Source organism: Vitis vinifera, chromosome 15 (genome assembly GCF_030704535.1).
Source record: "Vitis vinifera cultivar Pinot Noir 40024 chromosome 15, ASM3070453v1".
Taxonomy (NCBI): domain Eukaryota; kingdom Viridiplantae; phylum Streptophyta; class Magnoliopsida; order Vitales; family Vitaceae; genus Vitis; species Vitis vinifera.
The window spans coordinates 12,198,792-12,226,040 of record NC_081819.1 but is presented as its reverse complement, the minus strand read 5'-3'; the positions used below and the strand labels follow the sequence as shown (position 1 = coordinate 12,226,040).

The following is a 27,249-nucleotide window of genomic DNA, read 5'->3' as shown; positions in this document are numbered from 1 at the left end:
ACCAATATGAAGGACTGGGTGGTAGACTTTGGGACTACTAGGCATGTGTGTGGCAACAAAAGTGCATCTACTTCCTATACCATTGTAAAGGAAGGAGAGGAACAAGTGTTCATGAGCGATTCTAGATCTACCCCAGTGATTGGCAAAGGGAAAGTTCTCCTCAAGATAACCTCTAGAAAAGTGCTTGCCCTTAATGATGTTCTTCAGGTGCTAGATATTAGCTGGAACTTGGTGTCAGTATCTTTGCTTGGGAAAGCAAGAGTGAGGATTTTGTTTGACTCTAATAAAATAGTTTTAACCAAGAATGATTCATTTGTGGGGAAGGGCTATTGTAATTAGGGTTTATTTATGTTGAATGTTTATGATATTATCAATAATAATGCATTTTCTTCTTCTGCTTGCATAGTTGATTCTTGTGATATTTGGCATGGTAAATTAGGACATGTGAACTTTTCATATATGAAGAAAATGGTTGAATTGAGTTTAATCCCTAAGTTGTCCTTAGAAAACCATGGAAAATGTGAATCCTATGTAGAATCAAAAACCACAAAGAAATCTTGCAAATCAATAGAAAGAGAATCAGAACTACTAAGTTTAATACACAGTGACTTAGGAGATCTAAAAAATACAATGACTTAAGGTGGTAAAAGATTCTACATAACTTTCATAGATGACTGATCAAGGTATACAAGGGTATATCTTTTAAGAAACAAAGATGAAGTAAGAGATGCTTTCATCAAGTACAAAAATGAAGTGGAAAATCAACAAAGAGAATTAAAAGGCTTAGAATTGATAGAGGAGGAGAATATGAGTCCAACCCCTTTAACTCTTTTGTGAAGATCATGGGATCATTCAGGAAACCACTCATCCTTATTCCCCTGAATCCAATGGAGTAGCATAAATGAAAAATAAGACCTTAAAAGAAATGATGAATGCAATGTTGGTAAGTTCAGGATCACTCTTGAACTCTTGAACTTATGGGGGGAAGTTATTCTCTCTGTTTGTCATATTCAAAATATAATACCTTACAAGAGAACTGGTAAAACTCCTTATGAGTTGTGGAAAGGTTATGCACCTAATATAACATACCTTAAAGTGTGGGGGTGTTTAGCTAAAGTTCTTTTCCCTGAACCTAAAAAACGAAAACTAGGTCCTAAAACCTTTGATGCAATGTTCATTGGCTATGTTGAGAATAGTGCGACATATAGGTTTCTTGTTACTAAGTCAAAAAATAGTCTTGTAGATGTAAAGACCATAATAGAAACAAAGAATGCAGATTTCTTTGAAAACATCTTTCCTATGAAACTAAGTGGTGGTGAACAATAAGTTTAAAAATAAGTAGAGACGAGTTTATTGAACCTTCTGAATTTGAACCTAGAAGGAGTAAAAGAGATAGGACAGAAACAAACCTTGGAGATGGTTTCTACACCTTCCTAATAGATGAGGACCCTAGATCCTACAAAGAAGCTATAACTTCGCCTAATGCACCATTCTAAAAGTAGGCTATTAACAGTGAAATCGAATCAATCATGTATAACCATACATGGGAGTTAATAGATTTACCTTCTAGTGCAAAGACTATTGGTTGTAAGTGGATCTTTAAAAAAAAGTTAAAACAAGATGGGTCCATAAAGAAGTATAAAGCTTGTTTAGTTTCCAAAGGCTTTAAACAAAGGAAGGAAGTAGGTTACTTTGAAACCTTTGCCCCTGTGACTAGAATAGCATCAATTAGAGTATTGATCGCTATAGCTTCCATTCATAATTTGGTGATACACCAAATGGATGTCAAGACCGCATTCTTGAATGGGAATTTGGAAGAAGAAATTTATACGGAACAACCTGAAGGTTGTGTAGTTCTAGGGAAGGAGACAAATGTGTATAGGCTGGTTAAATCACTATATGAGTTAAAACAAGCACCCAAACATTGATATAGCAAGTTTGATCATGTGTTAGTAATTAATGGATATTCCATTAATGATGTTGATAAGTGTATCTACAACAAGTATGAGGATAACACATGTGAAAGTTTTCTGCCTTTATGTTGATGACATGCTGATTTTTAGAACTAGCTTAGAGGTTGTGTGAGACAAAGAAATTCCTAGGTTCTAAATTTTGACATGAAAGACCTAGGAGAGGTAAAGGTGATTCTAGGATTCAAAATAACTAGAACACCTAAAGGGCTTAAACTTTCTCAAGAACACTATATTGAGAAGATCCTAAAGAAGTTTGAACACTTTGATTGTAAACTAATGTCAACCCCTTATGATCTCAGCTCACAGCTAAAGAAAAATAAAGAACATAGTGTTGCCCAAACTGAGCATGCTCAGATCATAGGGAGCCTAATGTACTTAACGAATTATACCAGACTTGATATTGCTTATGTAGTAAGTAGATTGAGTCGGTACACCTAAAGCCCTAATTAGGACCATTGGACTATTGTTCATAGAGTACTTAAGTATTTGAGAGGCACCATTAACTATGGTTTGTGCTATAGTGGATTTCCTAGTGTCCTTGAAGGATTTAGTGATGCAAATTGGATCTCGGATTCAGATGAGATGAAATCCACTAATGGATATGTTTTCACCCTTGGTGAAGGTGCAGTTTCTTGGAAGTCTACCAAAAAAACTTGCACTCTACTATGGAGGTTGAGTTTATTGTCTTAGAAAAGATAGGTTATGAGGTTGAGTGGCTTAGAAACCTCTTAGTAGATATTCCTTTATGGATGAGACCAGTCTCGTCTGTGTCTACGTGTTGTGATGGCTAAGCTGTAATTGCTAAGGCTAAGAGTAAAATATTTAATGGGAAGAATAGGCATATATGCCTAAGGCACTATATTATGTGACAAATGCTTGAAACAGGGGTTATATCCCTAGAATTTGTGAGATCAGAGTTGAATTTGGTTGATCCTTTGACCAAACCACTAAATAAGAAACTAGTGGAAGAAACATTGAGGGGGATGGGGTTTATGCCTATTATAGAAGTCAAGAGTGGTGGTAACCCAACCTATTAGAAAGGAAATTCCATGAAGTAGGTTCATATGAGTAATAACAAATCACTTGTTGACTTAAGGTGCTCCATCAACTTTAATTGTATGAGAGTCCATCCCTATGGTGTAGATAAAGCGTATTCTGCATTGACTAAGGTTAAGTGTTTACTCTTAATGAATACCATATTCCTTATGGATGGTATGTTTAATACAAAAAATACTTTATGGATTCACCTATATGAGAGTGAAGGTGGGGTCGCTTCCTATGAGAACTTAGGTAGATTCTCTAGAGCTCTCATGAATATCTAAGCAGGGCGTATGGCTTATTTGTGCCAACCCGTTTTGTACAGCTCGTAGTGTAGTTGAGAAAACCAATGTGGATAAAGGTCCCTTGAGTTACATCAAGAAGCACTGGTTCATTGAAATTTAATTTCACCGTGTTTTGTGATTCAATACTTATTTGTCTTAAGATTGGTTCATAGTCTTTAGGCACCAGTATTGATGCATTGGATTCTTTTTTCTTCAATTTTTTTTTTCTTCCTTCACGTCTACACTTTATGGGGGATTGTAGGAAGAGTGTAAATGTGAAAAAAATCCTTTCTGTATTTTAGCTTATCCCACATAGGAAAAAGAGGAACACCTTTAGTGAGTTTATTTACTAGGCCACTTTCCTTAACCAAATGGGCTTGTGGAGAGGTGTAGGAGAGCCTTGCGTGCCCATAGGCCCAAGCCCATTTGAGTGGGGCTTCGAGCTGGTTGGGCCATAATTCCTTAATATATGTTGTGTCCGCACATGCATCCTACGCGGGGGGTCCCCCTCTCTCCCTTGCGTATGCGCTTGACCTCGACTAATTTTTACAAAATTCAAAATATATTTTTTTTAATTTAATTTTATTTCATTTGACTTAGTCTTTTATTTTTGGCTGACTCTTTGAGAAAAGTCCCATTGGGACTGTGTTAGTGGTTTCAATTACAAGTAGAGTCATATTGAGACTATGTTAGTGGTCTATAAAAACAGGTCACCCCTCATATCTCAATACACCAATTTTTCATAGAGTTCTTCTGCAACATTCTCTACCCTGCTTCCCTCTCCACTACCATCATTTGAACTCAAGCTATACATGTCTTGCCTACAAAATGCACCCAAGGTGAGATTCTCTGATTGTTGGATCCTAGAGATAGACTCCTGGTACCCTAGTGACCGAGTTCGTCTTTGAGAAGGGTGGATCTATTTCAAGGACAATGCATTGTCACGCCTCAACCTGTCGTCGATAAGTTTCTAGTTCCTCATTTGTTATTTGCTTGTGTGTTTTGGGCTAGTCCTCTGTTTGATACCCTTAGAACAACAACTTCTTCCACAATGATCAATGAAAACCTGAAAATGAGGTTGATAATAACCTGAATTTGCATGCTTATGAGTGTAGGCATGAATTGGACATATAACACTACTTTAACCATAGTACAAAAAACATTAAAATACATATTTTGAAAGCCGTTAGTTAATATCATATCAAATCAACAAAATAAGTGCAAACCATCTATCAAATGCAAGTAGATTATATATGTATAGTATCTTCCTAGGAGAAAATCAAGGTATACTATATTTGTGAAAATTAATCAAAGAGTACTTTAATACTAGCTAGCTATCTCTAGTAATAAGAAAAAAAATATGTACCTTGATGTCTAGGAAAGACCTTTTGGTGGAACTTCTTCATCAATAATCAATAAAATTTGCAATGGAATCAACTATTTCTTCCCGTGTGTGAAATATTACTTTGTTTTTGCTTTTAGGTTAGAATTTAAATGACGACGTGGACAGGATCCAATTATTTGTCGCATGGAGCTTCTCCTTGTTGGCACGTAGCTGGTTGTTAGGTGTTGGAAACCACAACTGCATTGATAGCAGCTGAGTTTTCTGATGGAAAAACACACTACATATACCCCTGAGCATATGCATTCTTGAAGCAAGAGAAGTAGCAAAATCCAAATATGGCTTCTAAACCCGGAATACTCACTGATTGGCCATGGACACCTCTTGGCAACTTCAAGGTACTCCTTAGTCAATCTCAAATCTGTCTCTCTTTCTTTTTTTCTCTCTCTCTCTTTACTAAATAGGGGTCTCCCTGGATATGATCTTGCCATGTTTGATTGTTATGCCGCATAACATAAAAGTTGACAAGATAAAAATCTTTTAGAAACCAATAATTGTCGTCAAAATTACAGTCATATATACTGATAGATATACAGGGTCTACTTTTTAATGACATGCAGGATCTATAAACTCAAGCATTTTCTATACAGGGTTTTTCTGAAGAAGAATTTCAAATTTAATTTCCTTTATATATTTATTTACTTTTTCACTTGTACTAATTTGTTGTCTGATGTGGATGAAGTACGTAGTCTTGGCACCATGGGCGATTCATGCCATATACTCGTTCGTAGTGAAAGATGAGAAGGAGAGAGACATTTCTCACTTTCTAATATTCCCATTTCTGTTATGGAGGATGCTCCACAACCAGCTTTGGATTTCACTTTCTCGCCATCGAACAGCCAAAGGCAACAACAGGATTGTTGACAAGGGCATTGAATTTGAGCAAGTTGACAGAGAAAGAAACTGGTATATATAAACGCATCCTATCATTTGAAGCAAGACAAAAAGTTAAAAAATTTAACGCCTCAAATCAATCCTTGTGGGAGGTCTTAGTCCAAGTTTTCTGATGGTGTTTTGGTTTTGTAGGGATGACCAGATTATTTTCAATGGGATCATATTCTACATAACTTATTTCACAGTTCCAGGGGGAACTCACATGCCGTTTTGGAGAGCAGATGGTGTGGTTATTACAATTCTGCTTCATATGGGCCCTGTGGAGTTTCTGTATTACTGGTTTCACAGGGCTCTGCACCATCATTATCTCTACTCACGTTACCATTCTCATCACCATTCCTCTATCGTCACTGAGCCCATCACCTGTAAGAACTAGTATTTTGCTTTTCAGCTTTAACTGCTTTCGACTTACTTCTGGAATATTTAAAAAGAAATAGAATAGTATATATCCTTTTATGCTGACTTCTTAAAAAAAAAAATAAATAAATAAATAAAAATACCCTCTAAATATAATTAAAATTTTAAACATTTTTAGATTTTGATTGTATTCATCCGGACCAAAGAAACTGCATGGAGATTATCTTTGACATAAAAATGCATAAAATAATAGATATTTTTTGATTAGTTGAGATAATTTAAAAATATGAAAAGATGGATTGGCTTGTAGCATATATCTCGAAATGACTTTTTCCCAAGAAAAATCTTATCACAGATGATAAACTATTTAAGATACTCATGCTCCAAAGGAATTAATTTGTGGTGGATTCGGCCATGCATAGTCAATAAATACAACTATAGTGAATAAATGTCCTATGATATAAAGCGCATTTGACATTGATTTTAGGAAATGTTTTTAGTATTTTTAACACTTAAATGATAAAAATTTTCATGTGTTAAAAATATTAGAAACGCTTCCTAGAATTAGGAATGACAATGGGGCGGGTTCGGGACGGGTCGCCCCCATCCCAACCCCGCCCTATTTATTAAAAACAATTCCCATCCCCGTCCCGTTTAAAACATTAAACGGGGCGGGGCGGGTATGGGAAATTTCCCATACCCGCCCCGCCCCACCCTATTTAGTTTTTTTTTTAATAATTTTTTAAAAAAAATTACTTTTAAAATTTTTAATTACATTAAAATAAGTATATTTTATAAATAATAAAATTATTATATTTTTTATAACTTATTTTATTAAATTTTTTTATTATTATCCATATATTAAAAATAGTAAAATAAAAATTTAAATTAAATTAATTTTAAAATTAAATTTATATGTAATCAGGGTGGGACGGTGCGGGATGGGGCAATACCCGAACCCACCTTGGGTTAAAAAAAAATCTCATACCCGTCCCAAACTTATTTATTAAATTTAAACCCCGTCCCATTAGAGGCGGGACGGGTACCCGAAAAAACCCGTCCCGTTGTCATCCCTACCTAGAATTACTATCAAACGAGTTCTTAGTCCCACATGAGCGTTAAGATGGGACAACACCCATTAATAATGTATGAGGTGGAAGCAAACCCATAAAACTTATCAACCAATAAAATCAAAACTAGAGAAGGGGACATATCGGTCATTAAAACCCTTCAACTTTGAATAAGTTTCATTATGTTAATTATATTGTTATATTGTATGGCAGCTGTCATTCATCCATTTGCGGAGCATATAGGATATTTTCTGCTGTTTTCAATACCATTGCTGACCGTGATTTTCACCGGAACAAGATCTATTGTATCTTTTGTCGGCTACATTTCTTATATTGATTTCATGAACAACATGGGGCACTGCAACTTCGAGCTTGTGCCCAAGTGGCTCTTCTCCATATTTCCCTTCCTCAAGTATCTTATGTATACCCCCTCGTAAGTCCCCCCCTACCATCACTCTATGCTTCTCTTTCATTTGATATTCTTGTTTTACAATATGATACAGACACCGGTAGTATTAAATAAGGCCCATGCCTTTGAAGACATTCAATTGAAAAGAACAAAAACTAGTTTATCTTTAATTCAAATGTCGCATATTAGAGGGATTAAAACATTAGTATAATCTACAAGGAAGAAATATAAATTTTAAAAATTAAAAATGTTAAAAGGAGTGTATTTAATTGGCCATGGACTACCCATGATAGGTGTATGCGGGACCACATGTAACCATAATGAATATAGAGTCCATGGTGGTACCACTACGCCCTCCACAACTACCACATGTTTGGGACTCGTAAGCCACAAAACATTTATTGTAACATTAATTGGTGTGAGAACTATTAGGTAGAGAACTCTAATCTATGATTATTTTGATTTATTATGGATAAATATGGAAAGTTTGTTATTTCCACATTAAATTAAGTGGGTGGCCCACTAACCTATTATTTAGCCAATTAAATTAATATCCACTATTTTAAACTGTTATAGATATTTACCAATTGATGGACTGGGTAAATTATAATAATTTTAATATTATTATTTGAGATAATTAACAGTTATTTCGATTGACACGTTCAGAACGGTTTTTTGAACGTGTATTCTTGGCCCTCTTCTCCTATCAATAAAAGAAAGATACAGAAACCCCTTCGTGTGTGTTTTTTTTTCCATCAATTACAGAAAATAACTCTGTGTATTAAGGTTTGATAAGGAGAAGAAGAATCAAGGATTTAAGATCTATAAGTTGAAGGGAAATCTCTCATGGCTGCGTCTTCTTCAAACGGTATGTGATTTATTTATTAATTAAAGTTATCATTATTATTTTATTAACAGAGATGAGTTTGAATCATATTGATCTGGATTATTGTATGTTAGCTTCCGTGTTAAATTCCAACAATTGGTATCAGAGCAAGGTTTTGAATTTAAATATTCAGATCAATTTATAAAAGATTAGATTTTTTTTTTTTTTTTTGAGATTTATCTTCCATTAATGATAACCAACGGGTATGTTTATCATTGCTCATCTTTAAACCCACGATAACTACGATATTACGGTCACTAACTACATATATATTAAAGCCCCACGGTAAGAACAATGGACCTGTCCCTATGAACCGTCGGATTCAAGCACGGATCCGGATGGTTGGAATCTTTTTTGAGAGATGAGAGGCAGGAGGCAAAGGGTAAGTCTGTAGTTTCAGCGAGAGTCTTGCGAGTCACGGCCATGAGAGGAAGACGTAAAACCGGGGTTTGCGTTTGCGTCTATGAAAAGTAAATGCGCAGGTGCATGAAAGCTCCGTCTGAAACTGCCACTGTCGGAATCCACGAGTTTTTGGATGGCCATCGGTTTTTTCCTTCAATTTATCCTCTTTGTTTGAATATCCGGCGCCGCCGTTTCTCCAGGTTTCACGCGCCAGTTCAGGCGCGATTTCCGGCGCCATCGTGCTGTTTTCAGGCGCCGTTGAAGGCGCCATTGTCGGCGCTGGTTGCAGCACCATTGCGGTGCCATTGAAGGCGCCGTTTTCAAGCAGCACCATTCCTAGTTGCAGGCGCCGTTGAAGGCGTCATTGCCGGCGCTGTTTTCAGGCGCCATTGCCGATTGCAGGCGCCATTGAAGGCGCCGTTTTTCAGGCGCCAGTCTAAGGCACCATTGTCGGCGCCATTGAGAGGTGCCATTTCGTCGGATCCAGGCGCCATTGCCGGCGCTGGTTGCAGGCGCCATTGCCGGCGCTGGTTGCAGGCACCATTGCGGTGCCATTGAAGGCGCCGTTTTCAGGCGCCACCATCCCTGGTTGCAGGCGCCGTTTCAGGCGCGCTTCAGGCACCACACTTGCCTTGGCAACCTGCTATTGTTTTTCCAAAATAAAAAAAAAATAAAATAAAATAAAATAAAAAAATAACAGTGGCAGTGTCATGTCTCCGGTCAGAACCTATAATTTCCTTCCAGCTTGTGCAAGCGATTCACCATAACAGGATTATATGTTTCAGGCACTAATCCAAAGATTTTAATTGATTTATTATATGATTTGAATCTGTACATTTGTGAAATTACTATTATTATATATGAGGAATGCAAGTATTAGCTTTAGTATATTCAGTGAATGCAGATTTCTTTAATTTTTATTGATTGATGAATCTGTTAATTATTAAAGATACTATATTATGATTGATTATTGAATCTGTTATAGATACTATTTCCTTGTTTTTTAACTCAAATAAAAGAATTAATTTCATCTTGTGAATATTTTATCTAAAGACAATTTATAAATATATGGTTAACTAATTTGGATAGTTGCCAAAGTAACCTAAATTAGTGAGCCTTGTATTTATTGAATTGCATAAAAGAATAAAGGGAGACTTGTAAAATTCTTAATAATTTTCTTTATAATTAGGAGAATGAGACTAACCCAAAGGAGAGTCAATTTCTGCTAATTATTAATTAATGTTTTATTTTGTGTTGCTTAGAAAAGTAAAATGGATACCCAAAGGTAACATATAAATGACACAAGATAGTAAAGTATTTTAAGCTCCCTCCAAGTGAACACTGGATATGTTAAAATTTACCCAAAGGAGAATTTTAATGATATCATTAGTTCATTGTTTTTTATTTTATACTTGAAGCTTATTATGAGCATTGTTCTATTTTGTACAGTTCCCACTTCATTACACTCTCTTGCATCTGGAATGACTATTTTTGATGGGTCAAACTTTTCTGAATGGTATGAAAGAGTTCAATTCTCACTGGGTGTATTGGATCTTGACTTGGCTTTAATTTCTGATAAACCTCCTGAAGCTACGGATGATAGTACTCCGGAGCAGGTGGAACAATCAAAAGCCTGGTCAAAATCAAACAGACTCAGTCTGATGTTTATGAGAATGACTATTGCCAATAATATCAAGACCTCTCTCCCTCAAACCGAGTTTGCCTCGGAATTTCTGAAATCTGTTGAGGAGCGCTTCAAACGCGCTGATAAGTCCCTTGCAGGCACATTGATGGCTGAATTGACCACCATGAAATATGATGGTCAGAAAGGTATTCAGCAACATATTTTGAACATGACTGAAAAGGCTGCAAAGCTTAAGGCACTAGGTATGGGTATGGATGAGTCCTTCTTGGTACAGTTTGTCCTTAACTCACTTCCATCACAATTTGCTCCATTCAAAATCCACTATAATACTAACAGTGATCAGTGGAACTTGAATGAGCTCACCAGTAAATGTATACAAGAGGAAGTGAGATTAAGACAAGAAGGACATAATCATGCTTTTGCTGTAACTCATGGAGTCACGAAGAAGAAAGGAAAATTCAAAAAGGGAAAGAACTTTCCACCTAAGAAAAGCGGACCTGGGGAAGGTAGCCAGAGTCATGATGGAAAATTCACTGTAAGTTGCTACTTTTGTGGCAAGAAAGGGCATGTGAAGAAGGACTGTATCAAGCGCAAGGCTTGGTTCGAAAAGAGAGGTATAAATCTTTCTTTTGTATGTTATGAATCTAATCTTGCTGAAGTTCCTTCAAATACTTGGTGGATTGATTCTGGAGCCACAACTCATGTGACTAATTTAATGCAGGGATTCCTTACAACCAGGAAACCAAAGGAAAGTGAAAAGTTCCTCTATATGGGAAACCGTCTCAAGGTTGAAGTGGTAGCTGTTGGTACCTATCGCTTACTATTAGAGACGTGTCATCGGATGGATCTTTTAAACACTTTTTATGTACCTTCTATCTCTAGGAATTTAGTTTCCTTGTCTAAATTAGATGCTACTGGATATTCTGTTTTATTCAGTTCTGGACAATTAAGTTTGATGTTGAATTCTGTTACAGTTGGTTCTGGTATTTTATGTGATGGTTTATATAAAATTTCCTTGAATCATGAATTTGCACAAGCTTTGATAACCCTGCATTCAAATGTTGGTTCAAAACGTGGCTTAATTAATGAAAATTCTTCAATCTTGTGGCACAGAAGACTAGGGCACATCTCTAGGGAAAGAATTGAAAGATTAGTGAAGGAAGGAATTTTACAAAATCTTGACTTCACTGATTTTCATGTATGCGTGGATTGCATAAAGGGAAAGCAAACTAAACATACAAAGAAAGGTGCCACAAGAAGTAATGAGCTCCTTGAGATAATTCATACAGATATTTGTGGACCACTCTCTCTTCCATGTTTCACAGGAGAGAAATATTTTATCACCTTTATAGATGATCTATCTCGTTATGGTTATGTTTATCTAATACATGAAAAGTCTCAGGCCATTGACATCTTTGAGATGTTCATAACAGAGGTCGAGAGACAATTAGATAAAAAGATTAAAATTGTGAGATCAGATCGAGGCGGTGAATATTATGGCAGATATGATGAATCAGGACAAAATCCTGGTCCTTTTGCCAAATTCCTTGAAAAGCATGGCATTCATGCTCAGTACACAATGCCTGGTACGCCACAGCAGAATGGTGTTGCTGAAAGGCGTAATCGCACATTAATGGAAATGGTTAGGAGTATGATGAGTTACTCTTCTGTACCTATTTCATTGTGGGGTGAAGCCTTAAAAACCGCAATGTATATCTTGAACAGAGTTCCTAGTAAGGCAGTTCCAAAAACTCCTTTCGAGTTATGGACTGGTAGGAAACCTAGCTTGAGACATATACATATATGGGGTTGTCCAGCGGAGGCAAGAATCTATAACCCACATGAGAAAAAGCTTGATTCAAGAACGGTATCTGGATATTTCATTGGCTATCCGGATAAATCGAAAGGGTACAGATTTTATTGTCCTAACCATAGTGTGAGAATAATTGAAACCGGTAATGCCAGATTCTTAGAGAATGGCGAAATCAGTGGGAGTAATGAACCAAGAAAGGTAGATATTGAGGAAATAAGAGTGGATATCCCACCACCTTTTTTACCTCAAGAAATTATTGTCCCTCAACCTGTTCAACAAGTTGAGGATAATGAGCAAAATAATAGAGATGGTTCATTACCACTAGAAAATATTGCCATTGAAAATGCTGTAGAGCCACCACAACCGGCACTTTTGAGGAGATCTCAAAGAGAAAGGAGACCTGCCATTACAGATGATTATGTGGTGTATCTACAGGAATCTGATTTTGATATTGGGATAAGGAAGGATCCGGTTTCGTTTTCACAAGCCATGGAAAGTGATGATTCTAGTAAATGGATGGAAGCTATGAATGAAGAGTTGAAATCTATGGCCCATAATGGTGTCTGGGATCTCATCGAATTGCCTAATAATTGTAAACCCGTCGGCTGTAAATGGGTCTTTAAGACAAAGCGCGACGCTAAAGGCAATATCGAACGATTTAAGGCCAGACTTGTGGCCAAAGGTTTCACTCAAAAGGAAGGTATCGATTACAAAGATACCTTCTCTCCAGTTTCCAAGAAAGATTCGCTTAGAATCATTATGGCACTTGTAGCTCATTTTGATTTAGAGTTACATCAAATGGATGTGAAAACTGCATTCTTAAATGGGAATTTGGATGAAGATATCTATATGGAACAACCTGAAGGGTTCGCAAAGAAAGGAAATGAACACCTAGTTTGCAAATTAAAGAAATCCATTTACGGTCTTAAACAAGCTTCCAAACAATGGTATATTAAGTTCAATAATACCATTACATCTTTCGGATTTAAAGAGAACATTGTTGATCAGTGTATATATCTGAAAGTTAGTGGGAGCAAGTTTATATTTCTGATACTGTATGTGGATGATATTTTGCTTGCCAGCAGTGATCTTGGTTTATTACGTGAAACCAAGGAATATCTCTCTAAAAACTTTCATATGGTTGATATGGGTGAGGCAAACTATGTTATTGGCATTGAGATCTTTAGGGATCGATCTCGAGGAGTGCTAGGTTTATCTCAGAAAGGATATATTGATCGGGTTTTAGAGAGATTTAATATGCAGTCATGTGATTCGTCCCTAGCAGTGGCAGTGGCAATGGCACCATTTGATTCGAGGTTCGATTCCCGGCAACGGCGCCATTTGATTCGTGCCCAATTGGTGTCTCAGCTGATTCGTGTCCAGCTAGTGCTCCTTGATTGAGGGAGTAATCAACAAAATTTATAACCTATTACACCATATACTAGGGTAGCAAAGACAAAGCTACTATAGTATAGTGGCTCTAGGATCGTTCACTGGGATGGGTTTTCACTTCACAAATGATATTAATTCAAAGTTGAATTGGTGCCTTTTCATTTCAAGGTTAGCTTTAAAAGAAAACATAAAGATGTTTGAATGAAAAAGGTTTGGTTTTAAACTAACCAAAAATAGTAACTGATTTTACTTACAAAGAAAGATGTTTCTTGGAGTTCAGATCACTAGGCTCAGATTCCTCATACAAAAAGGGAGTTCCGGTTACTTGTTTCTTTTCCTCGCATTAGAGAATTAACATATAGTTAATTCTCTAACCGGTGTTGTACAGATGCTTCCCATTAATGGGTTCAAACACTAAATCCCTCTCACTGATGCAACTTGCAATGGTTCATGCCTCTCACGAGCACTTACCATTCAAGATGATCTTTAACCTTGGATTACCCGTCAAAAGCTCGCAAGAGATAACTAATGGATGTCTCCTTAGAGTCCAAAAGCTTACCAAGTGTTGGCTATTCTAGAAAATCCTACCTTCAAGTCACCTCCCAAAGGCTCGCAAGGGGTAAACTAGTGCATTTCCATGGTTGGAAATCACTTGCCTTACCAAGTGTTGGCCCAGGTGAATTAAAGGCATTTTAAGTTAACTAAAAAGATAAAAACCATTAACGGGTCACACTTTCTCTTCATTAAAAACTAAAACAACAAAACTTCCAATTTATGCATTCGAAAACTTACCCGGCTTTCCTTACTCCAAGAGACAAAAAGCTTAGCCTCTCATCCTCTGTGGAAAAATCCTCAGAGTTTGGTTGGCTAGAAAGAAAAAGAAATGAAAAATGAAAGAGAAGGAAAACAGAGCAAGGCTCTGTATATTCTATATATGATATATGATTACATACTTCCCCCAGCGTCTCCTGAGAGTGTTTACAAGAGAGTTTATATAGGAAGGTAATTTACCCTTCCTTGGATACTTCCTAGCTAAGGAATTACATGAGTGGCTGAATACAAGGAGAAAATGGAAATTTATACAAAAATATCTGAAGAAAAATATCCAAAAGAGTCGGTGCAAAAATATCGGGAAGCTCCAAGAACATTTCGTAGGTGAAAAATGGTGTCTGCGAGATTTCGCAGACACCCAAGAGGGCTGCGAAATATTTTCGCAACAACAAGTTAAACTCGCAGGGCTGCGAAATTGGCTTCCACCTTGAGGTTCTCAGCGTTCCAGCTTGCGGCATGTATCGGGTAGCTTCAGGAGGAATTCCATAGCACTGTACAAAAAGGCTGCGAAATTCTCGCAACAAAAGGCTGATTTCGCAACATTTTGGAGTGATCTGCTTGCAATGGCTGTAACTCCTTCGTTTCAACTCCGAATCGCGTACCATTTGAAGCATTGGATTATTGACTTCCTGAGCTTTGAAATGGTATATAGAATGTAGAAAATGGACTTCGGGAAGTGCTCCAAAAGTGCAAAAGAAGACTGCAGCTAGCTTTCCTCTGTTTTCTTCACTCTGTTTTTCCTCTCTCCTTGCTTCTCTCCTTGCATACTTTGAACGACTTTGGCAAAGGGATATGGAGCTCCAAAGCTTAGTTCTTCATGAATTTGAGCTCTTCATTGCTTTGCCATGGATTCCAAATAACTCTCCTCAATCTTGGATTGTTTTGGTGATCAAATTACTAACAAAAACACCAAAACTTACACAATTTGATTAGAAATGATTGCAAGGGTCCTTAACATGTTAATTGGGTTAAAAGGTAATAACTACTACTCAAAAGTGTTTAAAAGAGTTAATTACAAGCTATCAAATAGCACTTTTTGAGTAGTAATCATCATGTTCATCGGGTATTGCACCTATATTGAAAGGTGACAAATTAAGTAAAATGCAGTGCCCAAGGAATAACATTGAAAGAGAGCAAATGAAGAAAATTCCTTATGCATCAGCTGTGGGGAGTTTGATGTACGCTCAAACATGTACAAGACCGGATATCAGCTTTGCTGTAGGCATGTTAGGAAGATACCAAAGTGATCCAGGATTCGAACACTGGAAAGCTGCAAAGAAGGTGATGAGGTACTTACAAGGGACAAAGGATTATATGCTCACATATAAAAGATCAGAACAATTAGAGGTTGTCGGTTACTCGGATTCTGATTATGGTGGCTGTCTCGATAGCTTAAAGTCAACTTCAGGGTTTGTCTTTATGCTAGCAAATGGGGCAATCTCGTGGAAGAGTGAAAAACAATCAATTACTGCTTCATCCACGATGGAGGCCGAGTTTGTTGCTTGTTTTGAAGCTTCAAGTCATGCTTTATGGTTGCGGAATTTTATCTCAGGGCTTGGTGTTGTCGACTCTATTGCTAAACCTTTGAGAATATATTGTGATAACACCGCAGCTGTTTTCTTCTCTAAGAATGGCAAATTTTCTAGTGGATCGAAACACATGGATTTAAAGTATTTAGTTGTTAAAGAAACAGTCCAGAAACAACAAGTGTCAATTGAAAATATTAGGACCACACTTATGGTTGCTGATCCATTAACTAAAGGATTACCTCCAAAGGCATATTTGGAACATGTTATGAGGATGGGTCTTTTGAGTAATCCATAATGTGTATGATGATGAATGGTGGTTATGTAATTGACAATTTGCGCATTAAAATTGTTTCTGTTTATTCTTGTTTTCAATTATGGGTGCACATTTTATTGTTTGATAAACAAGAATTGTCCTGACAAGACAAATTACAGGGGCTATTTGGCATTAAGGACTGGGTTAGTAAGGGTTATTGATGTGTGGTGCATGGAAGGAAACATGACATTATGGTCATGTGACCGCCATGACTCGCATTTATGATCTAAATTGATTCAGTATTATGGCAAATGATTTTGGATGTATTGGCTAAGTTTATTGAAATCGTGATCACGTGTCAAATTTATTCTCCAGTATATATTTATATATAAACTAAATATATTATAGTTTTCATAATCGGTTTAGTGGGCCAAGTGGGAGAATGTTATTTCCACATTAAATTAAGTGGGTGGCCCACTAACCTATTATTTAGCCAATTAAATTAATATCCACTATTTTAAACTGTTATAGATATTTACCAATTGATGGACTGGGTAAATTATAATAATTTTAATATTATTATTTGAGATAATTAACAGTTATTTCGATTGACACGTTCAGAACGGTTTTTTGAACGTGTATTCTTGGCCCTCTTCTCCTATCAATAAAAGAAAGATACAGAAACCCCTTCGTGTGTGTTTTTTTTCCATCAATTACAGAAAATAACTCTGTGTATTAAGGTTTGATAAGGAGAAGAAGAATCAAGGATTTAAGATCTATAAGTTGAAGGGAAATCTCTCATGGCTGCGTCTTCTTCAAACGGTATGTGATTTATTTATTAATTAAAGTTATCATTATTATTTTATTAACAGAGATGAGTTTGAATCATATTGATCTGGATTATTGTATGTTAGCTTCCGTGTTAAATTCCAACAAAGTTTTGATAAAGATCATACTAAATATAGATAGATTCAATAAAATAAAAAATCTTAAAAATAAAATATATGGCAAAAACATTGGATCACCCACGATATTAATTTAAAAGTGAGATCACATGTAATCACGATGAAGTAGACAAAGAGGCACCTATCTGGTCCAACATGAGACACCTTTTTCAAGGTCATGTATGGGACCAAATTAGTTGCATGTGGTCCCAAGAACTAAATACTATGTTACAAATAAATAAAATTTTGTATAATAATAGAACCCATAAAAACTAGGAGTTATTCATTTTAATTTATTCCTAAAATTAAATAAATACACAATAAAAATATAAAAATAATGCTAAGATATTAGTAATTGGATAGTAGAGCTATTGTTAAGCATTTTACTTAAGACTTAAAAACAAAATAAAATTTTACACATCAAATTGATGTAGAAGCTATAAAATAAATGCAACAACAACATTAATCTATATTTATTATTTTGTTCGAAAGAAAAAGAAGAAAAAACCCAACAAATTGATCACCTAAATATAATTACTCCAAATATTTGAAGAACAAGAACCAATAAAAAAATAGTATTAATATTTGTTATATTTTTTATGCTTTGTTTTGCATCAATTACATCATTAAAAGTTAATTATATTAAAAGGCACTTGCTTAATATAAAAAAGAAAAAAAAAAGAGAAAGAAATACATATAAATATTTCCTTTGATCAAATCCCAACTTGCAATTGAAATGAGTCCATAAAAAATAGAATAAATTGATTAAAAGGGATGAATATTTCCCAAATTATAAATCTAACTTCTTCCATACTTTTTACTTGAAAAGTAACTTCATAGTTTTTTTTTTTTTTTTTACATAAATACCATTCACCATTTCGAATATTTATATGTAAATTTTAAAAGAAGTTATTTTTACAAGAAAAATGAGAGGACATTTTTGTCAAATAGAGATAAAAAAATTGGAGGGTCAAATTTCTAAACTTAGGGACCTTTTAATCAAATAACCTTAAAAATTAATATAAAAAAAATGAAATAAATAGTAGGTAATTCAATTAGTAATAACTTGCTTTAGTAATACTTCAATCATTTCCACATTCTAGTTTTTTTGGATATTCGTAAGAAATCATATATATTTTATGATGATAAATGATTTCAACTTCTTCAAATTTTAGGTTTCACTCTCTGCATCACACCCAATTCCGAACCAATTACTCACTCTTCATGCCATTCTATGACTACATTTATGGTACTGTGGACAAATCTTCAGATGTATTATATGAAAAATCACTTACAAGGCCTGAAGAATCGCCTGATGTAGTGCATCTCACCCATCTCACAACACCAGACTCCATTTATCATATGAGGCTAGGTTTTGCCTCTGTGGCCTCCAAGCCATACATCTCCAAATGGTACTTGAGACTAATGTGGCCTCTAACATCTTGGTATATGATGTTGATTTGGATTTGTTCTCGTACATTTGTTCTTGAAAGGAACCATTTCAACAAACTCAAGTTACAAACATGGGTCATACCAAAATATAGGATTCAAGTAAGAATCATATTTTGTTGTTATTTTATTTTCTTAATTTATTAATGTATTTTGTCATTGTTTCTTATTTTTTTAAGAATGATTTATTTCTAGTTAGTTATTACTCATTGACTCAATTGTTGGATGTCGTAGTACTTCTTGAAAGGGCAAAATGAGCCCATCAATAGCTTGATTGAAGAAGCCATACTAGATGCAGACCAAAGAGGTGTTAAAGTGTTGAGTTTAGGCATTCTCAACCAGGCAAGTTATTATTCGTTTACCATTTTGGTTCCATTTTTTATTCTTCTTTAGTTTCCCCCATTCCCTTTGGTCCCTTTCATACATAGATGTAGAGAAATTATATGACTGATCTACATCCTCGCATTTGGATATTATTCACTTTAATCAAGTGTCACCCTTCCATATGAATATTATCCATTTTAATATAATACTAAAAATTGACAGGAATATCACAAATTCCTTTCATATGGATATTATTTGCTAATATAATGTTAAGAACCGATTAAGATATCATAAATCCCTTTTATGTGAATATTGTCCACTTTAATATAGTACTAGAAATTGATTGAGATATTAAAATGTAACATATGATTATGGTAAGAGACGACATCCCTTGTGAGGAGGTCCTTGCATGTGCAAATATTGTTTGTTTAGGCCTCAAAAATTCAAAATACATTTACATGAAACTTCTTCCTTTAATCAAGGTGGGATATCATATAATTAATATAACTTTCACAAGAAGATCTCGGATTGATAGAGGTTGAACTATCTATTATTGAACCAACTTTAGATTGTTATACATTTGAGATCCACTGAGATACCCTATTTTCATTCACATCCCCTATTTTCATTATAAAAAAAGTAAGTCTTTGATGACTAGAAGAGAACTGTTGTGCCTATAAATAATTTTACCATCTTGGTTTATACTTTATATATGATGAATTCACTCATTTCCTTCCTTCATTTTGAGCCCTCCAACAATTCATCATCCATATTTGAAAAGTTTTAGTTAAAAATAATTTTTTTAATTAATTAAAAAATTATGCAGGGTGAAGAGCTTAATATATATGGTGAGCTTTACATCCATAGAAATCCTAAGCTCAAAATCAAGGTGGTGGATGGGAGCAGCTTAGCAGTAGCCGTTGTTTTGAACAGCATTCCAAAAGGAACCACTCAAGTACTCTTCCGAGGCAAGCTCTCCAAGGTTGCTTATTTCACAGCCCTTGCTTTGTGCCAAAAGGGCATCCAGGTATTTTTAATATAAATGAAAAAATGTTATTAAAATTTGAATGGTGCTACATATATGTATCCCTACTTTATCACCTACTTATATAGTAGTCGGTGATTAGGTGTACCAAAAATGTATGATATATGATGCTCAAATAATCATATAACTAGCAAAAACTAACTTCTTTAATTAATGTCAAACAACAACTGCTGTTTTACCTGTTCAATCCTAGTTTTGATTTATATTGGAATACAATTGAAATAATTCTTAGGTGGCTACTTTCCATGAGGAAGAGTACGCAAATATCAATATGAAGCTGAACACCAAATTGGGAGGCAAATTGGCTCTTTCAAAAAATTATGCCCATAAGGTAAAATCCCTTCTTTCATCATTTCTTTTCTTATTCTTTTTCTTTTTATTTTCTATAATCTTCCTTAATGCTTACCATTGAAAACTTCCTTTTTAATTATACTTGTACTGTTTAGTGTATTCATTGAGAAAAACTTTTTGTTTAATGACAGGCTAATGAACAAAGAACTACTATGATGAAGTTGACATAATTAAGCATTGGAGAATTTACATATCATAATGAGAGCAGCAATTTTTCTGAAAATCAAAACAAGATTTGGCCAAAAAAATTCTCAACAACCCACCACCATTTTCTCATTTCTTAATTTTTTTTCTTTTTTTCTTTTGGAAAATAAATGGACTTAGCAGTAAAGATATTTGAGATATAGTAGTGAAATATTGTACAGATATGGTTGGTTGGAGATGGCTTGACCGAGGAAGAACAATTGAAGGCACCAAAAGGAACTTTATTTATTCCCTTTTCTCAATTCCCTCCAAAGAGAATGCGTAAAGATTGCTTCTACCATACCACACCAGCAATGATGTCTCCCACATCTTTTGAGGACATGGATTCGTGTGAGGTCAGTCAATAATATTAATTTTGAAGATAGCAAGCATTATATAGTAGTATAAAAGTTAATTTTAAGCATAATGACAAATGGCTCCATACAATTAATATAAGTGTTCTTTCATATGTAACAAGTACAAATTTATTTTGTATACCTTTTGGTTTATGAAAATATTTATTTAAATGCAGAATTGGTTGCCAAGAAGAGCAATGAGTGCATGGCGTGTAGCTGGAATATTGCATGCATTAGAAGGATGGAATGTGCACGAGTGCGGTCACACTATTTTCAATATTGAGAAGATTTGGGAAGCCAGTCTTCAACATGGATTTCGTCCTTTAATGATTCCCTCTTAAAGATTAAGACGACTTTATTTACTTGGTTTTCTATTTATTGCTAATATCTGGAATGCTATATGTTATGGTTCATGTCATATGAACTCTATCTATCTTTTAAGTATGCATGATATGATATTCCAAGCCTTCTTGATTACCTTCCTCTGTTGTTAATTTTTAAGAGAGATTTAAAAAAAAATTGTAGTGCGTGTACCAAGTTTTGAAATTGGGGTTATGGACTCTACTTGAAATATATTCCATTTGACTCTTGCAAGTCAAAATTGTGGGTTATTTGTGTTAGACTTTGTTGGAAAATATTTTCATTTGATCTTTAATATAAAACTTTAAAAAATAACATTTAGGATATGAGGAAGAAAACATACTTTGATCTATACTCTTAACTTTAATATGATTTGAAGTTTTTCAAGTAACCATCTTGCACTCTTTGACTCTTGATCTTCAATCTCCTATTCTCCATTTATGCACTCCTTAGTAATAGGTATAGATATCGAAGATGAATCTCACCTATGGATAACACCTAGAGGGGGGACGTGAACAAGTGTTTTTAATACAATTTGAGTTGGTATCTCACAAATGCAAACAACACCCCTAAATTTTTGAGTGTTGACTTTCTATTTCAATCCTACTAACAAGCAAAAAAATCACAAGCAATAATAGATCAACTAACACTTTCCCAACAAGATAGTCAATACAATTCACATACAAATGAGTTAACACTCCCCAAGCAAGATATATAAGACATTTCATTAACTTAAATTCACATTTTTCACATGTCCCTTGACATCAACATCGAAATTGAAACATATATACTACATTCTTTCAAAGCTTAAATGATCCAATTTCAACTCATATCTCAATCAATCAACAAAATAACTCAATGGAAATATTATAAACTAATGAAAACCTAATCAAAAGAAGAGATATAATAAAAAGACAATAACACCAATATTTTAACGTGGAAAACCTCTTCAGAGATAAAAAAACTGTAAGCCTCAAGCAAACAAAACATCTACTATAAAAAAAATTAATTGAGTATAAGAATTTACTTAGACTAAGCCTTCCATCCTTTCTCAAACCACTTGCTTAGAAACTACAAAATTTAACTACCGATTGTAGACTCTCCATTTTGTTCTCTTAACACATGTCCTATTAGGTATTTATTTGATACTTTACAACAATTTCCTGGTGGCCCATTGCTACTCGTGTAACGTATCTTTTCTAAGCCACCTTGGAGACTTTGGTTGAGGGATTTACCTAACCCCATTGTGACTCTTGTTAGCCTTATTTAGACTTAAGCACCCTAGACCCATCTTAGGCCCACTTAGACACACCTAGCCCATTAGGCACCACCCTAGGCCCATTAGACACACTTGGCCCATTAGGCACCACTTTAAGCCCACTTAGGCACCACCCTAGGCCCATTTAGTATACCCTAGGCCCATTAGACACACCTAGCCCATTAGGCACCACTTTAATCCCACTTAGGCATCCTAGGCCCACTTAGGCACCTTAGGTTCACTTAGTACACCTTAGACCCACTTAAACAAACCTAGCCCATTAGGTACCACCTTAGGCCCACTTAGTACACCCTAGGCCCATTAGACACACCTAGCCCATTAGGCACCACTTTAAGCCCACTTAGGTATCCTAGGCCCACTTAGGCACCACCCTAGGCCCACTTAGGCACCTTAGGTTCACTTAGTACACCTTAGGCCCACTTAGACACAGCTGGCCCATTAGGTACCACCCTAGGCCCACTTAGTACATAGTTCACTTAATACACCCTAGGCCCATTAGACACACCTGACCCATTAGGCACCATTTTAAGCCCACTTAGGCATCCTAGGCCCACTTAGGCATCCTAGGCCCACTTAGGCACCTTAGGTTCACTTAGATACACTTAGGCTCATTAGGCACCATTTTATGCCCACTTAGGCACCACCCTAGGCCCACTTAGGCACCTTAGGCCCACTTAGGAACCACCTTAGGCCCACTTAGAATCCCTTGGGTAATTCTTTAAGCTTAGTACACTAAGGTTTGTCTTCTGGAATTCTATTTGTTTGATTTTTGTTTTAAGTGGGTTTTAGTTTATTTGTTTATTTAATTATTTATTTGTTCTTTTATTTATTTATTTATTTTAGGAGATTATATGATACTAACGTTACATTTCTTTATCATGAAATAATATTTTGGTTATCTTGTACATGTATATGATTAATCATCTTATTATTATTAATATTAATATTATTATTATTATTATTATTATTATTATTATTATTATTATTAGTTAATTGGATGATTTTGTTTTTATTGTTTTTTATTGCATGGTTCTATGGAAGGGAGATTGAAAGAGCATTCAACCCAAAACAGATATGAAAAAAGGGAAGAAATAGAGAGATGGGAAGGTTTAGAAACTTACCAAAGCTGGTTTTAGCAGGTGAAAAGAAGATGTTCGGTGTGTATAGGGATGGAATGAAGGCTAGGTTCAAAAGGAGAGGGTTCTAATAATGTTGGATTGGTGAGGGGTTTTTTCCATGTTGGTAGGGTCAACGGGACTGATTGGAGGAACCACGGATTGACTGAGATAGGGGAGTCTGACGGAGTTTTAAAGAAATGAAGGAAAAGAGAGTAAGGGGTGTGAGAGAGGATTTTTGGAAGGGATCGATAGGGGTATTTTTGCATCACGCTCAGCTTACTATCATTTGAAAGACTTTACGCAATAACCTGGGAGCTCTTAAAGGGACCAGCCACACCATTTGGAGACTAGTAGAACACATCAGAAGAGGGTTTGAGCGTGAGAGGGTGCCATTTTTTAAGGGATTGGTAGAGAGGATTTTTTGGAAGAGAGGAGACTTGGACAGCGTGAAGGGGATGACAATTGAAGGATTTTTTTTAAAGATCACCGGGTTACTGCTGAGTTTTTGGGGGGATCACTAGGCTGCCGTTTTTAGGATGAGAGAGAGAAAGATTTTGACAGCATGAGAGAATGCCATTTTGAAGGTCGGTAAGGGAAGTTTTTGAGAGTGGGAGGAGTGCCATTTAGAGGGGGTGCAAGGAGTTTTTCAGAGAGAAGGGTGCCCTTTTTTTTGAAGAAATTGGGAAGGAGTTTTTTTTAGAGTGAGAGGGACTGTTTGAAGGGATCGAGAGAGAGAACTTTGAGAGTGTGAGAAGAGGTTGCCGTTTTGGATCGGTGCAAGGAATTTTTCAGAGAGAAGGGTGTCGTTTTTTTGAAGAAATCGGGAAGGAGTTTTTTTTTAGAGTGAGAGGGGCTGTTTGAAGAGATCAAAAGAGAGAGTTTTGAGTGAGTGAGAGAGCCGTTTGAAGGGATAAAAAAGAGAGTTTTGAGAGTGTGAGATGGGCTGTTTGAAGGGATTGAGAAAGAGAGCTTTGAGAGTGTGAGAAGAGGTTTCCGTTTTGGATCGATGCAAGGAGTTTTTTTCAGAGGGCTACTAATTTTTGTCATCACCGGGCTGTTGATTTTTTTTATCACCGGGCTACTGATCCATCATAGCATTAACTCTACGTCACAGCTAGTGCTCTTCCACTCATCCTTCACTACACTAGCTGCACACCACCTTCTCTGGTATATTCACGGTCGTTAGATGAGTCATTTGTTTTTTTATATGCATGGGTTTTCAATAATAGTGAAGGTCTAGATTATTTTTTTAAGTGGAATTATTATTATATTGGGTGGCTTGACTTTTACTAGCTCCGGCATGTATTGATTGTGATATGGCAGCATGAGTTTAAAGATTAGAATTGTTATTATATGGGTTTTCAGTAACAATGGAAGTCTAGATTATTTTTTAAGTGGAATTATTATTATATTGGGTGGTTTGACTTTTACTAACCCCGACATGTATTGGTTTTGATATGGCAGCATGAGTTTAAAGATTAAAATTGTTATTATATAGGTTTTCAGTAACAGTGCAAGTTTGGATTATTTTTTTCAAGTGGAATTATTATTATACTAGGTAAGTTGTTTGACTTTTATTACTAGTTCCAGCATATATTTGTTTTGTTTTAATATGGCTGCATGAAAATTGTGTTTAGGGTTAGTTTTTTATTTATTATATTAAATTCAAAAAACATAATTTTTTTTATGTAGTTTTACTTTGAGAAAAAAAAATATAGTTTGATCTTTATTTAATTTAGTTTTGATTCATTTAATTATTGATTATTTGTTTATTTATTTGTTAGTAATATTGGTCCTAGGGGTTAAAAATTCAGTTTAAAAAAAAAAAAAATTGTTGTAGGTCATTTGAATTGGTTTTATGTTTAAGTAAAATTTTTAGTTTGTTGAAATGATTGATTTTTATGTGTTAAATATTCAATTTTAAACTTACCTTAATTAGTGTTAAAAACATTTGTTAAGCTCAAATTTTATTCTAGTAATGTAAGTTTCTACAAAAAAAAAAAAAAAAAAAAAAATTAATTCCATGAGTTCGTATTTTGTTTTAGCTATACTTGTTTATTCACGCGTTACCTATTTCATTTATTTATTAATAAAACTAATTTTTATAGGTTAGAGATTTAATTTTAAAAATCTGTTCTGGTTAGTGATTTTATTTAACTTTAGGTTTAGGTACTCTTGTAAAATTTTAGTTTGTTAAAATAATTGATCATGTGTGTTAAGAATTCAAGTTTAGATTGACTTTAATTAGTGTTTAATTCATTTTACATTTTTATAATGAAAGTTTATTTAGAAAATTGATTCCATTAATTCATATTTTGTTTTTTTATTATATTATTTATTTATGTGTTGTGTACTTATTCATATGTCAATAAGATTAATTCTATAGGTTAGAGATCTCGTTTTAAAATATATTATGGTTAGTGTTTTTATTTAACTTTAGGTTTAGGTGCTCTTGTAAAATTTTTGTTTGCTAAAATAATTAATCTTACGTGTTAAATATTTGATTTTAGACTTGCCTTAATTAGTGTTAAAAATATTTTTTAAACCTATATTCCATTTTAATAATGTAAGTTTATTTAGAGAGTAGATTTCCTGAATTCATATTTTGTTTTTAGTTTGTTTTCATTTAAATTGATTCATTCTAATTATTTTTGGTGTGTTTATAATTTTAAGTTATTAATAAAATCAATTCTATATTCAAAGGTGTTTGTCCTTAGTTTATTCTGATTTAGCCTCACTCATCTATTCAGTTTAGGTATTTTCTATAATATTAGTTCACTAATAAAATTAATTTTATGATTGAAAATTATTGTTTACCTTGATTTGATTTGGTCCATTTTAATTGGTCTAGATGTGTTTGTATGTTTAATTGATCACGTGCTAATTCGTTGTTATTACTCTTAATTGATATGATTTTTTTTAATATTAGTCATTAATTCAATTGGTTTAAGTTTGAATAGTTTATTGCTTAGGTAGTCTCTGGTAAAATTTACTTTTCGGAAGCCATGAGAAGATAGTGAAGATTGGCCTCCATTCCCACCACTTCAATTGTCTCGGTTGTCAAAAACTCTACTTTGTGATTTTGTTCTCTTTTGTTTTTGCTTGACATTTTATTCCTTATGTCATGTTGCTTTCAAATTAATTTCTTTTATTTTAAAATAACACACTTTTTTTAAAAGATCCCTTTAAAAATCTATTTAAAAAAAATTTCATCTAGAGTTCTTAGAATCAAAATCTCGTCTTCTTAAATAATATGCAACCTTGTCTTGGTTAGTTCACATCTTTCTCGGTTTTCAATGAAAATTTTGGTTTTAAATAAAACACGAATCAAAGCTTGTGGTCCCAAATAAATGGGATGATTCTAGGCTAGATTTGTGTATACCAATTGGGGAATTGGTGAAACCCCTACATAATTTGTTTTTTCAAAACTCCACCTTGCTACTAGTTTTCACTCAACCACTGACCCTTTAGATTTAAAATTCGTTTTAGCAACTTTGGAATGCTTTTAAAAATTTTACAAAACTTTTATGACTTTCCTCACTTCTTGAAATTGAATTTAAAATTTCGTTTGAGACAGAAAACCATTCTGGAATAGAAGATATAAATGAGTCTTTAGGGGGGTTCCGTTTTCACCTAGTTCTGGATACCCGAGACCTTTTTTG

At 34.7% G+C, this 27,249-nt stretch overlaps 1 protein-coding gene across 1 annotated transcript; it reads left to right on the top strand.

Annotated features, from left to right (window-relative positions):
* Positions 1-4,968: 4,968 nt before the first annotated feature.
* LOC100252221 (very-long-chain aldehyde decarbonylase CER1) lies at positions 4,969-21,431 on the top strand. Its single transcript, XM_002265153.4, has 10 exons — positions 4,969-5,035; positions 5,380-5,603; positions 5,724-5,956; positions 7,232-7,451; positions 18,298-18,673; positions 18,806-18,913; positions 19,722-19,922; positions 20,173-20,271; positions 20,657-20,830; positions 21,007-21,431. Exons 1-10 carry the CDS (start codon positions 4,976-4,978, stop codon positions 21,169-21,171), a joined length of 1,860 nt encoding a protein of 619 aa, XP_002265189.2. The 5' UTR covers positions 4,969-4,975; the 3' UTR covers positions 21,172-21,431.
* Positions 21,432-27,249: the final 5,818 nt, after the last annotated feature.